Raw genomic sequence first — 16,242 nt, forward strand, 5'->3', positions numbered from 1 at the left:
GAGGCTAAGGTCATCACGATTAAGGATCTCGAGGAATTGGATATATATAAGTGACAATACTACTGGAGTCAACTGTATGGAAGAGGACCAGAGTCAGGTTGTAATTTGGACATGGGACTGTGATAAGATCACCGGATTTTCTCTATATGTTGGTAGACAAATGTACGACTGCTAGTGTTGTTTCGTTTTTTGGTTGTTGTTTTTTTTTTTGCGAGAATAATAGTCGTTTAAAGAATACTCATTTATAATGAGCGATGATTTAGATTATAAATCATATGATTTCGAAGCCAATATTGATCTAGAAGGGAATATGCTTAACACAATTAATGAGACATGTGAATATTATACGGAGGAGCAATTTAGAGATAACGTTGATATAAGTAATATATTTTCTTTAATTCATTTTAATTGTAGAAGCCTCTATAAAAATTTTGGTCCAATCAATGATTTTTTGCATAGTTTGAGAGGCAAGTTTAAAGTAATTGCATTATCTGAAACATGGCTAGATGAGAAAAGGGGCTGTGAGTTTTATATTGATGGGTATGAGTTATATTACATAAATAGATCTAATAAGAAGGCAGGAGGGGTGGCACTTTTTGTTAACTGTGATCTGAAATGTAAACAACTTAAAGATATGTCTATGGTTATTGACGACTTAATGGAGACTGTTACAGTAGAACTAGAAATGGAAAGAAGAAGTAATATAATTGTTACGTGTATATATAGAAAACCTGGAACACTGACAGAAAAATTTATAGATGTAGTGGAAGATTTATTAAGTAGGGCTAAGGGAAATAAGACTTTCTGTTTGTGTGGGGATTATAATATTGATTTTCTAAAAGAGACTAATCACATGGCATCAGACTTTTTAGAATTAGTACTTGGAAATGGATTATACCCTCTGATTTCAAAGCCGAGTAGAATAACGGATACATCAGCAACATTAATTGATCATATTTTTATTAATAGTTTAGGGAATAATATTAAAAGTGGCCTCATCATAAATGATATAAGTGATCATTTACCTGTTTTTTTTTTTACCTTAGATTACAATATGAGAAATCGTAAGGAGGAGGAGGAAGAGCAATTGGACAGATGTATAAGGATAAGAAATGAGGATGCAATAAATAAATTTAGACATGACCTCATAGAAGAGGACTGGAAGGAGGTTTATGTAAATGATGTAAATGTCGCATATGATGCGTTTTTAAATACTTATTTGGCCTTGTATGGAAAACATTGTCCACTGGTACCGCTTAAGGTTAAGAAGAAGAAAACTAATTTTAAACCATGGATAACTAAGGGGCTAGTAAACGCGTGCAAAAAGAAGAACAAACTATATAGTGATTATATAAAACTCAGAACAAAGGCCGCTGAAATAAAATATAAAGTCTATAAAAATAGGCTAGTATTAATATTGAGGAAGGCCAAGAAAGAATACTATAACAAACTATTTCAAGAAAAGAAAAATAATATAAAGGGTATTTGGAATATTTTCAGAGAGATATTAGGCAATAAGAATGTTTCCTTAGATTTGCCTAAGTATTTTTATAAGGAAGATAAGATTATAAAGGACATGAATGAAGTGGTAAATGAATTCAATTCCTTTTTTGTAAATATTGGCCCTAATTTGGCGAATCTAATTAGAAAACATGAAAAGTTACAACAAAAGGATGATTGGAAAGGTGAAAGCAGAGTAGTTAAGTCTATATTTTTAGCTGATATCACTGAAAAAGAAATTGCAGCAATTTTAAATAAGACTAAAAATAAGACATCTACTGATTGCGATGGTTTAGATATGGTTATAGTTAAAAAGACATTGGACTGTATAATTACTCCTCTTTGTTATCTTTTCAATCTTTCATTCCATACTGGCGTATTTCCTGACAGAATGAAAGTGGCAAAAGTGATACCTCTGTATAAAAACGGAGATAAACATAGTTTTAATAATTATAGACCAGTGTCACTTTTATCACAGTTTTCCAAAGTACTTGAAAAACTGTTCGTGGAAAGACTTGATAGCTTTATTGAAAAACATCAATTACTAAGTGAAAATCAATATGGATTTCGGAAAAATAGATCAACGGCATTAGCACTGATGACTACTATTGACGATATTTCATGTGCAACAGATAATAATAAATATACAATAGGAGTATTTATTGACTTAAAAAAAGCTTTTGATACGATGCAACATTCTATTTTGATTTCTAAGCTCAATACTTATGGGGTGAGAGGAATTGCATTAAACTGGTTAAGTAGTTATTTAGAAAATAGGTCCCAGTATGTGCATTATTTAGGCAATGCCTCTGAAAGATTGAAAATTGAATGTGGGGTTCCTCAAGGGTCTGTTTTGGGACCAAAACTTTTTAATCTATATATAAATGATATTTGTGATGTGTCCAAAATGTTAAATTTCGTTTTGTTTGCTGATGATACAAAATTTCAACCTACAAAACCTCTAATTAGTAGGTGACCTGCTCTACCACCTGAGCTTCAGCCACCCCTTTATCAAATTGGATTACACTGGAGAAAATATGAAGTCTCCAGAGATCAAAATATCACAAAATATGTTTTGTGCTATTGATTTATCCTTTAACCCAGGGGTCGGCAACCTGCGGCTCCGGAGCCGCATGCGGCTCTTTAGTCCTTATACTGCGGCTCCGCGTGGTTTGGGCAAATAAATTAGAAGTATTTAGCTGAAGTGTATTTTATTTATGTTAGTTCTTTTTAACTCGTAGTTCTAAATTGGAAGATTATTGTGATATTGAAATATAAAAATAAAATTATATTCTATTATTTTGTCATCGCTCAAAATAAGAGTCACACTCGCGGAAGCCGGTATACCCATGAAACGCCATGCATTTATCGAGACTTTCAACCCCAGGTAGGCCAATTATGGATCTTCGGATCCACATTATGTCAGCAGCTGTTCTCCACCGTGAACTATGTTAAAGACAAACACCGCTCACGCCTGACAGATGACAGCTTACAGTCCTGCGTAAACTGACTTCAGACAGCCCCGATTTGCGGACTCTGTGCGCAGAGGTTCAGGAGCAGAAGTCCCATTGTAAACAAATCACGGCAGACCCGACTATGTTTCCATGAGCATGCTTTTGAGCATCTCTTTATTGAGCACACACACACACGGTTGCTTGCACGCATACAGCTGGCTGTAGCTTTTCAGCTCACAGCCCGACATACACCACCAACAACACAACAGCACAGATAGCGCAGGGCGTAAAGGCAGCCAGGCGTGATTGCGGGTGTCGCTCAGGTGCGTCTGCCTCCCCTGCAGCGGCGCTGCAAACCACCCCCCGCCGACGCATTAACCAGGTAAAATACATATTTAGGCAGAATTTTGCAAATATCTATTTTTCATTTTCAGCAGCATAGTGCTTTTTCCAATTATTTTTTAAGAGTCAGGTCAAGGCTCCAACAGCCCAAAGACGATATAAGGGTGGCGGCTCACAACAGTTTTTGTTTGCTACATGGATCATTTTAGTTCAGCTGGGTGTCTTTCCTTTTGTTATATTTCTTTAAGAGTTCAAAATGTGTTGATTACATAAATATAATTTAATTTTCTCTGTAGCACTTCATGGATTTCATAAGCAGCACACCTTAGTTGTTCACACAAAGCATAGAGATAAAAAACAATATATACAGTGTTATCTTCATTTTAGATGTCAAAAGTATTTCCGCTCCCAGTGTTTTCTTTTTGCGTGGAAACCGGGTCCAAATGGCTCTTTGGGTCTAAAAGGTTGCAGACCCCTGCTTTAACCTATAGCACCCAGGACTCTGAGATATCCATCCTTCCAATTCTCCCTCCAAAATACATTTTCCTCAAGATTAGTCATTTCAAGAATGGCTTTCTATATTGAGTTGGACATGACCATCTCAAAAGCTGACTTGATGTCTGTCACATGTCACTGCCATTCTAGTGGGCTCTGGCACTATCTTTATTATATTTTGTACAGACAGTTTTTGAGGATAAAGACAACTATTTTTCACACTGTTTTATGTAATTGCCTTGCTTGGAGAAATATGGATAGCATTATTCTCTTTTGGTTAGCTAACCCCAGGCAAGGCAGCGTGATGCATCCCGAGACAACTCCACAAAAAACATTAATGCAGTGCTTCCAACAGCGACCCGATGGCTGCTGGTTGGTCAATTTGCAGGAACATCACAAGCGGGAGGAAGCGTTGGTGAATATGTTTATTGAGACTGGGATATCTACACAACTGTGTGAGTCAATTGCCTTCAAAAAGTTCAGCAATTCACTTGAACCAAAATTACAAACACCCGGTGCTGCAAGAGTTAATAGTCTCATTGGGGCCAAGATATATCTTTTATAGTTGCTTGGTATCAATGGTTGTTCATCTGCCCTAATTTTTTTTTTTTTTAAAGAACCCATAGGTGGGAATGTGAGTTGTCTGTCTCTGCGTGTTAGCCCTGCGACAGACTAGCGACCTGTCCAGGGTGCAGGGTATGGTAGCTGGAATAGCAACATACCCAAGGATAAGCAGAAGAGCATGACTGATATGATGAAACTGGGATTTTGTTACACTTAATTATTGCAAAAACGACTAAAACTATAACTAAAACTAATCAAAACTAAACTGAAACTAAGGATTTTCAAAAAATAAAAACTAAACTAGCAAACAAATGGTAAAAACTAATTAAAATTGATATAAAATTGAAAATCTGAAGTCAAAACTAAATAAAAATAAAAACTAATGGAAATTGCAAAACTATTAAAACCCTGTTCCTATCAAATATAAAAATTGAACCATTTTGATTATATGGGTTTATTAAATTTTTTAAAGAAGGCTGATATTTAAAAAATAATTTTAAATATAGTTGGGGGGGGGGGTTTTAATGTCAATTTGATCCACAAAATAACAGACGAGTCACAAATGTTACTTACCAAGTCTGTGAACACAATTTACTGCAAATTACACAAACTAACAGTGGTAAAAAGGATATATGATCTCTTGGGTAGTTGTGATAGTTGCTACAAGAAGTGCGTATCAGAACAAGTGTGTAGTCTGCACTTTTTCTCTGCACTGCACAAATAGCAAGGAACTTCTCTCTGTCATTAATGATTGCTTTCTGAATGTTGCAATGTGCACATACATTTGTCACACAGTGGAAATTTGTATTTGTCTTTTATAATTGGTTTTATTCTGATTTTAGTGTTTCTAAGTGCAGTTTTTATTTGCATAATTTTATTCTGATATTTGTATTGCATGTTTTTAGTGTTTTTATATGACATTGTTTTAATCCACTGTGGACTGGCTGGGCATGGGACAAACTAGCTGATAGTGATCACCTGCTGAGGCATGGGTGTGTCCTGAGGTGGCCTATCATCTGGTGAAAGGACCTATTTAAAAGGAAGTTGGCTGAGCACTAGAGGAGGCCCCAGATATAAAGAGGAGGAACGTGTAGAAGCGAGACCCTGTGAAGATTATGCTGCCCGAATGTCAGGGGCGTAATGCAACTACTCAGTTCTGACAGCAGGAATGGTGACAGTAGGAGACAACATGTGTGATCAACAGCAGGGCAAAGGTGAACCCTTGCCTGCCCTTGTGAGTAGTGTCTCCACTGTTGCTGACCAAGTGCAGCTGTGTTGCTGGAGGGCCGTCATAGCTATTCGCCAGACCAGCTTCCCAGATGATGGTTGTGCCGGTATTTGTCTGCTTGCAGGGAGATGCCACTAGGGAAGCGACAGACTCAAGTGCGGAGTGCGAGCTGGGTTGTGATGTGACGAGCCCAGTGGAGGGACAAGACAGGGATAGGAGGCCTCTCTTCATCTGCCTGGGATGAGGATGGCATGGTCCCTGCTCCGGAAGAAGAATTTCTCTCCTGGTTGTAAACGCTTAAGGAACATTCGTCCTGGGTTGTGGGACAGTTGCATCATGGGACTGGGTGGCATTTTAGAAATTAAAATTTTAAATTTTAAAAAGAATATTTTATAAGTTTTGTTAGAATTTTATTATCCATTCCTGGGGAATTTTATTGCATATTTTTTTTTTTTTTTTTTTTTTTAGAATTGTTTATTTTATTCTTGCTTTCTGACCTGGGAATAAATTGTTTCTGATTAGACCTGCAGCGTCTCTGCGCCCTGGGTTTCTGAAGACACCCCCGTATTTAAAAGCGCCTCCCTAGTATAGCATTCTGCTGCATCAGCTTTAGTGTTTACACACGGCACATTAATAACAATGCGATGCATGACTCATGATCTCATGGCAAATAATGTTTCGTGTTCTTCCTCATATCGCACAGGTCAACTGTTCCACAAAGGTTTCAGGTTCATATGTTGGAAGTTTGTAATAATAGACTGCACCTGGGTCCTGATCCCCAGAACCCTTTTCACAGTGCTTAGTGATTTCCATTAGATCATCCATTCCATCATATCAAAAGCATATTGATTCTCATTCCGCCTCCTCTCATTTATCTGATTTGCCACACTGTTTTCAGAAAGAAACACCTGCATGAAACCTGAGCTCACACTGGATTTTTGAGTTACTAATTCACACTGTTCTTGACAGAATGCTGAATTTTACTGAAGTGGACTGGCTGCATCTTTCTATGTAAATTAAAGTGTATTATTGGTAGATCATCCTGCAATTGCAACATCACAATTTGCTTCACTAAATGTGTCCCATAGCACTGAAAATTGAATACATCTTATTCAATTTTCTCAGGAACTCGTACAGGTGCAGGAACCAGCTGGGCCCTAGCCACCCTCACCTGGGGAACTGGAACTTTTGAACTGGTGCAGGGGTAGGCAAGGTCCACTTCCATCTCACTCACGCCTCAAGTGTCTGCATTTGGGTCCCTCTCCTCTCTGCCTCCTCCTCTCTGCCAGTATCACAATCTCTCATTGCAGATTTTGTGACACTGGCAGAGATCTGCACAGAGCACTGCTGCCTTTGACTGAGAACATTGTTGAGCGGTGGAAGGAATATTTCGAGGACCTACTTAATCACACTGGCACATCTTCTGTGGAGGAAGCAGAGTCTGGGGACGAGGGGGACGACTCAGGGGGTGAGGTCACTGAGGCAGTTAAACAAGTCCTTGGTGGCAGGGCACCTGTGGTTGATGAGATATGCACTGAGTTCCAGAAGGCTCTGGATGCTGTAGGGCTGTCTTGGTTGACACGCCTCTACAATGTTGCAATGAGATCAGGGGAGGTACCTCTGGATTGGCAGACCGGGTTGGTGGTTCCCATCTTTAAGACGTGGAGAAGGCATTTGACCATGTCCCTCAGAGTGTCCTGTGGGAGGTGTGCTTTGGGAGTATTGGGGTGTCTGGCCTATTGCTATGGGCCATTTGATCTTTATACAACCGTTCCAAGAGCTTGTTCTGCATAAATGGCAATGAGTCGGACTCGTTTTTGGTGGGTGATGGACTCCAGTAGTGCTGCCTCTTGTCACAGTTTCTGTTGGTAATTTTTATCGACAGAATTTCCAGACATAGCCAAGTGGTGGAAAGCTTCCACTTGGGTAGTCACACAGTCTCATCTCTGCTTTTCGCAGATAATGTGGTTCTGTTGGCTTCATCGGGTGATGGCCTCCAGCTTGCACTGGAATGGTTTGCAGCTGAGAATGAAGCAGTGGGAATGAAAATCAGCATCTTCAAATCTGAGCCCATAGTCCTCAGCCAGAAAACAATGGAGTGCCCACTCCAGGTCAGGAACGAGTTTCTGCCCCAAGTGGAGGAGTTAACTATCTCGGTGTCATGTTCACAATTGACGGGAGAAAGGAGCAGGAGATCGACAAACAGGTGATCTGGGCATGTCCCACCCAGAGAAGGCTCCAGGAAGACCCAGGACACACTGGAGAGACGAGATACCTGTCGGCTAACCTGAGAACGCTTTGGTGTTCCCCCAGACATGCCAGGGAAGTTGGCCAGGAACTCGGCCCCGGATAAGAAGAAGAAGAAGATCCATGGATGGATGTTTCAACCATTTCTTGTCATTTCACACAGTGAAGGCACTGTGTGAAATATACGCTATACGCTATACGTGTTACACATTGTGTTTTCAATATATTCCCCACAGCGCTTATCATGACTTTACGTACCGTAGTGCCATACTATATTTTTTTTTAAATTATAGTTTCCTTTATTTATTAAAGAAGTTCTTTTTTTCTTGTTTGTTTTAGATGCTACTGTGATATGTATATGTGTGTGTATATGTGTATGTGTGTATTGGCATTAAACCTTGTGAACTGACTGCATGTTTACGGCTCATCTCCTGTTTAAATAGTGCCTCCTACGGGTCCCACATGCTTGGCTTGATGATGGAAATGCCTTTTGGCAGAGTAGGCAGCCTCACTAACTCCTTGTGTACTCAGAGTAATGATCTCTCTAAAATGACTCTGGAAGACATTGTTTTGAGTCTTTTGGAGTCATTAAAACAACTAAATGCTGAGATGACTTTGCTGTTTAATAACTTGTTGATCTGTTTGGTAAAGAATCTCCCAGAAAAAATGACACTCTGTCCAGATTTCTTCACTCTTTATTCCACAGTAAATATCATACATTGTTAACAGGCTTGTGCGACTTAGTATGTGGAAGACACTTCTGGTTATCGTTAGTCTATAAAGTGTGTGTGTGTGTCAGCATTGCATCCAGCAAATGATATATGCAAACAGACTTACTGAAGTTTTCAAAGATGATGTGGACTAATGATTTTGTTTCCTCTCCATGGGATTGTCCTGGTCACGTGTCCCCCTGATTCTAAAGATAAATGTGATGTGAGTATTTGATGTTCAGCCACAAACAACAGCAGACACAAATGGGTAATGAATTTAAATAAGTCTTCTTGTCCTGTCCTGTTCATTATTTCTGTCATTTTTGTATCTCTTGGTTTGAATAGAAGGACAATAGAGAGTGCCCTTCCCGGCCGTGCCCTCCCCAGCTGTGTCCTACTCAGGACTGTGCAGAGAATGTGCCTGGCTGTCCCACACATACATGTGATGTGAGTGTTTGATGTTCTGGCACAATAAACAACCATCAATAATATTTAATGAGCTTAAAGGAAGTCTTCTGGTCCTGTTTTTCAGTTCATTATTTCTGTCATTTTTGTATCTCTTGGTTTGAATAGAAGGACAATAGAGAGTGCCCTTCCCGGCCGTGCCCTCCCCAGCTGTGTCCTACTCAGAACTGTGCAGAGAACGTGCCTGGCTGTCCAACACATACATGTGATGTGAGTCTTTGATGTTCAGGCAAAATAAACAACCATCAATAATATTTAATGAGCTTAAAGGAAGTCTTCTGGTCCTGTTTTTCTGTTTACTCTTTCTCTAATTATTTTTTTCTCTGAATTTGAATAGACGGGCAAGAGGGAGTGCCCTCCTCAAGACTGCAAAGAGGAGAATTTACCTGGACACTGCACTGAGCAAACTAGAAGTAAGGACAAAAAAACTGTACCAACCAATACATCTGAGAGAAGCTTAAGAAAACAAAACAAAACATTAAACATGTTTTATTTGAGCACTTAAAATAATAATTAATTTTCTCCAAACTCTGTGGTAACTCTGTCTGGACTATTTATTGTATCGCTTGTTCTTCAGCTGCTTGTTTTAGGGATGACCACAGATCATCTCCCTCTATCTCACACTACCTTTTCCATACTTTTCTATTACACCAACCCTGTGTATGTTATATACATTATATATTCTGATCATTTTTATAATTATCCTGACATAACTTTGCTTTCTCCTTTTTACTTTAATTCACAAAACTTGACAGGACTCAACAAATATATAAAAAAAGGACCTTCTTGTTGGTTTGGGGTTGTTAAAACTAACTCTGCACTGAGCATCTTTCTTGCAGAAAGGTTTGGGGTGGATAAAAACACATTTTGATGTACAAATAAAATTGATTTGCTTTCTTAGCTGTAAGATTTTGCACTAATGTTTTAATATCTTCATACCTAGAAGGACAGGAATAGTACAATAATGTGATGTGTGTTTACAGGTTGCACCCATTCTGGTGTAAATTATAACAATGGAGACTCTTGGAGGTCGGCGGAGAGTCCTTGTGATATCTGCCACTGTTTGGTGGGTTTGACAGCAACTACCTGTTCAGGTTTTCATCTGGTCACTCACCTTCAGCTCCAATAATGCTGTTCACTCTTCATCACAGGACGGTTATGTTCGCTGTGAGAGGGAGCAGTGTTACACTCCCTGTAGAAACCCTACTGCTCCTCCTCCAAATACCTGCTGTCCAGTCTGTGATGGTGGGCTTAATTGCTTTGTGTAAGAAGATTTATATATGTGTTAGACTGTAGAGACACAATGTGTCTATTTGTGTGTCTTGTAGGCTGTGGTGTGAATGGTCATGAAGTCCCTAATGGAGCTGTGATCCCTGTTGGAGACCCTTGTCAAGAGTGTAGATGCAAGGTGTGCCTATAAGTTAACATTAGATTTGATTTTGATATGTGTAAGTGAATTAAGGATTATTTTGTTTGTTCTTTCTCTCAAAGAATGGAAATATGGTGTGTTCACGCGTTCGCTGTTCTCCTCCGTCTTGTCACAATCCAGTGCATCATGCTGGGGAGTGTTGTCCACGGTAAAAAGTCTACCTGACACGATCATCCAGATCATATTTTAAGCCTGTAGAGGTTTTTTTTTATTATTTTAAATGTTTTTAATCAATGTTTACATAAACCTGTAGATGCGAGCAGTGTGAATATGACTCTGAAGTTTATGGAAATGGAGAGAGGTTCACCTCAAAGAGAGACCCCTGCCTCCAATGCTACTGCTCTGTGAGTTTTGGTCACATGATGTACATGTGAATAAAAAATGGGTCTAAACGTATTTATCTTTCAGAGTAGCTTTGATATTTGTGACAACTAAGTGGTGTTATATTTCTTGGAAATAAAAGAATTGGACAAACACATTAAATTTCTCTCTGTCTGTTAGGCAGGTGAAGTGTCCTGTATAAACATGGCTGCATCATGTCCTACACCACACTGTACTCATCCAGCCCGGCACAGAGGAGAATGTTGTGCCACATGCAATAGTCAGTGTCAAAAATATGCATCTAGTTTCCTCTACATTTCAACTTTTACAGAAACGACCAATCAGCTATTTGTGCTTGTTCCTCCAGACTGTGAGTATGGACAGAGGGTGTATGCTGATGGGGAAGTGTGCAAGCCTCAGGGGGATGGACCCTGCCTGCAGTGCAGTTGTAAGGCAGGTTTATATAAAATGTTTTGTATCTACTGCAAAAATATCAGGGAAATTGTGTTTTATGGCTTTTACCACATCAGGAGACATATTTCTGCTTTTTTGTGCTTTTTTCTTTTCTGGATTATAGCACAGTTTGACTTCACACTTGCCTGTTAATATTGTTGACAGTTCTTTTGGTGCCTCTCTGTTTTAGGGTGGGAATGTAATTTGCTACAATAAGAAGTGCCCTCCTGTCCACTGCTCCAACCCGATTAGACATCCACATCTTTGTTGTCCAATCTGCTAAAGAAATTTCTGACTCACACATTTACAGTGCATGTGCAGCTTACAAGTGAGTGCCCTGTATGAAAACCTTTTCTTGTTATTGTACCATGTACATTGGATGAGGTGGAATATGAAGACATCCCCAAAGACCCCTCTCATTCTGTTACCCACACCTTTCCAAAAATGTCCAAAATTTTGGTTTACTCTTTTAAATTGTTCAAATATGTTTTGTTTTCTTTTTAATGCATCGCCCTTTTTTCCTGTGTGGTGAGGACAAAGGTTGGTGCAAATTGAGCAGCATGAATTTGGGCTGTACACAGAGTTGTAATTTTTGGATCCTCTGTTTTAGCCAACCTACAAAGAGACCCTGGACTTGGAGGTTTTGGATTTTCTTGCCAGGATTCACTTCTTTATTTTTAATCATGCCTTTTTTTCTTTCTTTTTTTCCCCAGGGATGTTTTATGAAGACCGAGGTTGGTGCCCGTATTCTTTTTTTTTTCTTCTTTTTTTTTTATTTCTAGACTAACCACTCTGGCCCAGGGATCAGCATCAGGCGATGTGGCAAATCCTGACGAGAAAACACAGGGGGATGCCCAGCGGAGAGACTAAAAGATTCCCCCATGTTTTGAGGGTGAATGGGAATCATAACGCTGCATCTGGCTGATTTCACTTTGAATAGCCTGTTTTTGTTTTGTCTCACAACTGTGTATCTTTTTTTATGGGCAAATCTTGTTTTATGCATTTCAGCCTTTTCTCACATCTTATAGTAAACCTCATTAAACAGAATATCACATATATAGTAGTAATAGACATTTTATTTAAGTCACATTTGACTCAAATTGCTCATGTATTTGAAAAATGCTACATTTATTACACATCAGTAAGAGATCAGTGTTGATCAGTAAGATCAGCTTCCCTTCTGTCAGTTCCACCTGCTCGCCTGACTACCATGGGACTCAGAGCCTTTAGTTGTTCTGCCCCGAGACTTTGGAATGCACTTCCACTTGCTCTACGGACCACTGTCTCACCACTTTTAAATCACTACTCAAAACTCATCTGTTTAGAATTGCATACACCTGATCTGTCTTAGGCCATTTTTACCTTGCTCAGTTTTTATATTTGCTTTTATACTTTTATGACTGTTTATGTCTAAATTTTATCTACCATGTTTGCTATATATACATTTTTTTAAATGTTTTTTATGGTATTGTTTACGTGCTACTGTAAGGTGACCTTGAGGGTCTGAAAGGCGCCTATAAATAAAATGTATTATTATTATTATTATTTGAGTATCAACATAAGACAAGTACTCTGCGTGTATGCTGAGATATTACCATACATTTTTATATGTAGCTTTTCTGGCTCCAAGTATGACAGAAGACAGAGACAGAGAGCTTGTGGCAAACGATGGGCTGGCTTTGCATGGACTGAAGTACGCAAGTCTGTGGGATCTCACAGGACACTCATTGGAGATAGTGTTTTGGAAGAGATGGCACACAAGGAGAGAACTGGAACATGACAATTTTTTGGAATATCTACTACAGTACATCAAAGTGTAAAATTCAGCAATTTTATGATGAGAGTCCTGAGTGCTTGAGTCTGCATGCTTACTACAACAAGGCCAGGCTTTGTTGCTTGTCTATGCTTTTTTGAGTTTGTGTTTGTCAATAAACCCTCCTACAACTGAATTTGAATCACAAGTGGTGATTTTTGTAACTTTGAGCTACAAACAAAGTAAATCAGGCCTTGAAGCCCAGTTTTTGGTATTACCGATTCTGGGCAAAAAGTAATCAGTTTTATTAGAGATAAAGGGTACCTGCCAGCTAACGAAGAAGTCAAAACAGTAAGATAATGCCACCATCTGCTTCATTTTTTGTAACTATAACTTAGCCACATTCCAAGTACAGTTGACATAGACTGTACATAGAAAGACTATATCTATGTTCTATCATTCTGGAGAATGGGAGGGAGAGCCTTCAGTTTTCAGGCCCCTCTTCTATGGAACCAGCTTCCAGTTTGGATTCAGGAGACAGACACTATCTCTACTTTTAAGATTAGGCTTAAAACTTTCCTTTTTGCTAAAGCATATAGTTAGGGCTGGACCAGGTGACCCTGAATCCTCCCTTAGTTATGCTGCAATAGACGTAGGCTGCCGGGGGATTCCCATAATGCATTGAGTTTTTCCTTTCCAGTCACCTTTCTCACTCACTATACGTTAATAGACATCTCTGCATTGATTCATACCTGTTATTAATCTCTGTCTCTCTTCCACAGAATGACTTTATCCTGTTTCCTTCTCTCACCCCAACCGGTTGCGGCAGATGGCCTCCCTGAGCCTGGTTCTGCCGGAGGTTTCTTCCTGTTAAAAGGGAGTTTTAACTTCTCACTGTCGCCAAAGTGCTTGCTCATAGGGGGTCATCTGATTGTTGGGTTTTTCTCTGTATGTATTATTGTACGATCTACTGTACAATATAAAGCGCCTCGAGGTGACTGTTGTTGTGATTTGGTGCTATATAAATAAAATTGAATTGAACTGAACTGAAAATTTCAGTTCACCAAAGGTAATCAGAGAGATCTTTGAACTAACCGATATATTTAATATCATTTGTGACATGAAGTCATAATCAGAACATGCAAACTTCACACAGAAGATGGTAGATTCAGTCTCTGGGAGAAAAAAAAAGAAAGAAAGAAAAAGATTGACTGTGTTACTTCCTACTACTCAAAAACCACCAGATTCCAGTCAGGTTGCCAGAACCTTGGACCAGAAGTAGTACGAAAACTTAAGTATTCATAAAACATTATATTTCATCATCTCATGCAAGTCATTTATACTGACAGTGAGTAAAGAGTTCAGACTGGCCCGTGATGTCATCAGCAGTGTTGGTCAAGTTACTTGAAAAAAGTAATCAGTTACTAATTACTGATTACTTCCCCCAAAAAGTAATCCCGTTACTTTACTGATTACTTATTTTCAAAAGTAATTAGTTAGTTACTTAGTTACTTTTTAAAAACATAATTTACAACCTGAATAGGTGATAAAGCCATAGATCTTTCAGCCCAATTCTACTTTTTCTGCATAATCCATCATACAAAATGTAATCAAATAGAAAAGTCTCTTTTTAAAACTTGTTTTATTACTTTTAATCTTTTAACTTTATGCATCAAGCAAAAATTAAATTATATGCAACATTCTCTGACTGGAAGAAATTTGTTTAACATTTAAACCTATTTTCTGCACATTCCAGCACATAAAATAAAATATTTTTTTGTGTTTACACTCACTCTTTCAAATAGATGCAAGTAAAACACAGCAGAAAATAAATAAAATCAAAGACTAGCGGTCCTGTTGCTCTATTTTCACCTGTAAAGCAGGACTGGGGTAGGCGGAGGTTTACCCTGGTGCAGGTGTGCCGCGGCGGTCAGTGGAAGAATCCATGAGTTTCTCTGTGAATTTCACATTACGTCGTAGTACACTCGCTGCTTGCTTGGAAGTTTAGGGTTTTTTCGCTGTAAAAAGAAGTTTTCTTCCCACGCACAACGGACACTAATGTTTTTGTCACTTTTTATGGAATCAAACTCAAAATAAGGTCAGTACTTCCACGCTTTAAACGCTGCATGCTACACTGTCCCGCACTCGATATATTATGATCTGCAGACAGCTGTTGTCACGAACGTCGCACTCGCCACGCCACTGTCATGAGACGTTCTCGCAAAAAAAATCACGGTTTTAGTAACGCAGTAACGCAGCGTTCCTACGGGAAAGTAACGGTAATCTAATTACCGTTTTTGCAATAGTAATCCCTTACATTACTCGTTACTTGAAAAAAGTAATCGCGTTACAAGTAACGCGTTACTGCCCATCTCTGGTCATCAGTAAACGCTAAAGAAAAAGAAAAAAACAACAGTGTGTGAGACGAAAGAGTGTCAACTGCTGATGGTATGCAATGTTGCATGTAAACTCCAAATCTGAACTGAGGAAAATGAAGTTGCCAAAAGGAGAATGGACTCATGTCTCTCTGAGGGTGCAACACTTGAAACACCATCAATCACATCCATGCAGGTGGAGACGGAGATGGAAATATACAGCATCTCCAGAAACTCCAGGCTGGTCCAAATCCGATCAGATAGACACAGTCAGTTTCCAGTTTGCTGTACACAAGCAATGTGTCCCATTAACTCCAGAGCTCACTTTCACCAGAATCTATACACAGCTTGATTTGTCCATCGCAATATTTAACTAAACACACACCTCAAACAGCCACTCTATTTGTGTTTTTTTTATGTAACAACATCACACAGATATGTATTTGTAGATATACCTAGAAGAGGAATGTGATGATATATCAGTAATGTGTTGTGTTTGTTGTGTTGGCTCAGTCCACAGTCACAGGAAACACTTTCCACACTCCAACTGTAACCACTCAGTGCACCGACATTGCAGCATGTAGTGATGGAAATCGAGAACTGGTTTCCAGCAGTTCAATTCCTTGTGTAACATATGTATTAAATACTTGTGAATTTCACCCAAAACACCTTTTTTTTTTAAAATTAAGTATTTCATTTTGCATTTTAATCTCCTACCTGTATGATCTGAGTCTGTGTGTGTTCGTGTGTGTGTGTGTTCGTGTGTGTGTGTGCACTGCGTGGTGACGTAGGTGCGTGCATGTGTGCCCCGGTCACAGCTCCTTTCAGCATGGCCGGAGGTAGTGATGGTAAATTTGATTCTTTTCACTGAATCGAGTTTGAATGAGTCACTCACCAAAGTGAATC

At 39.0% G+C, this 16,242-nt stretch overlaps 2 protein-coding genes across 7 annotated transcripts in view; both read left to right on the forward strand.

Moving 5' to 3' along the window:
* The window catches only part of LOC116309974 (myosin heavy chain, non-muscle-like), a 156,450-nt gene that overhangs the window by 37,771 nt on the left and 102,437 nt on the right, over nt 1-16,242 (forward strand). The gene's annotated exons all lie outside the window — the stretch shown is intronic.
* LOC120441295 (kielin/chordin-like protein) lies at nt 8,195-12,568 on the forward strand. Of its 6 annotated transcripts, none has more exons than XM_039615745.1 (13): nt 8,198-8,763; nt 8,886-8,987; nt 9,114-9,215; nt 9,343-9,418; nt 9,989-10,071; nt 10,157-10,250; nt 10,334-10,413; nt 10,497-10,582; nt 10,688-10,778; nt 10,936-11,035; nt 11,123-11,203; nt 11,399-11,536; nt 11,922-12,568. In XM_039615745.1, the coding sequence occupies exons 1-12, from the start codon at nt 8,695-8,697 to the stop codon at nt 11,422-11,424; spliced, it is 990 nt and encodes a 329-aa protein (XP_039471679.1). In that variant the 5' UTR covers nt 8,198-8,694; the 3' UTR covers nt 11,425-11,536; nt 11,922-12,568. The 6 variants fall into 6 exon arrangements, with proteins under 6 accessions (XP_039471683.1, XP_039471681.1, XP_039471679.1 ...); XM_039615744.1 differs by having other exon boundaries at nt 8,200-8,763; nt 11,123-11,208; XM_039615749.1 differs by lacking the exon at nt 10,936-11,035 and having other exon boundaries at nt 8,195-8,763; nt 11,123-11,208.

The sequence above is a fragment of the Oreochromis aureus genome, linkage group 7 (assembly GCF_013358895.1).
Source record: "Oreochromis aureus strain Israel breed Guangdong linkage group 7, ZZ_aureus, whole genome shotgun sequence".
Lineage (NCBI taxonomy): Eukaryota > Metazoa > Chordata > Actinopteri > Cichliformes > Cichlidae > Oreochromis > Oreochromis aureus.

Bases quoted from the DNA above. Each gene is read 5' to 3' on its own strand.
- LOC120441295 (XM_039615744.1), top strand. From the start codon at position 8,695: ATGATTTTGTTTCCTCTCCATGGGATTGTCCTGGTCACGTGTCCCCCT. The intron at 9,216-9,342 runs GTGAGTCTTTGA...GAATTTGAATAG, and splicing joins GTCCAACACATACATGTGAT to ACGGGCAAGAGGGAGTGCCC. The intron at 9,419-9,988 runs GTAAGGACAAAA...GTGTGTTTACAG, and splicing joins CTGCACTGAGCAAACTAGAA to GTTGCACCCATTCTGGTGTA.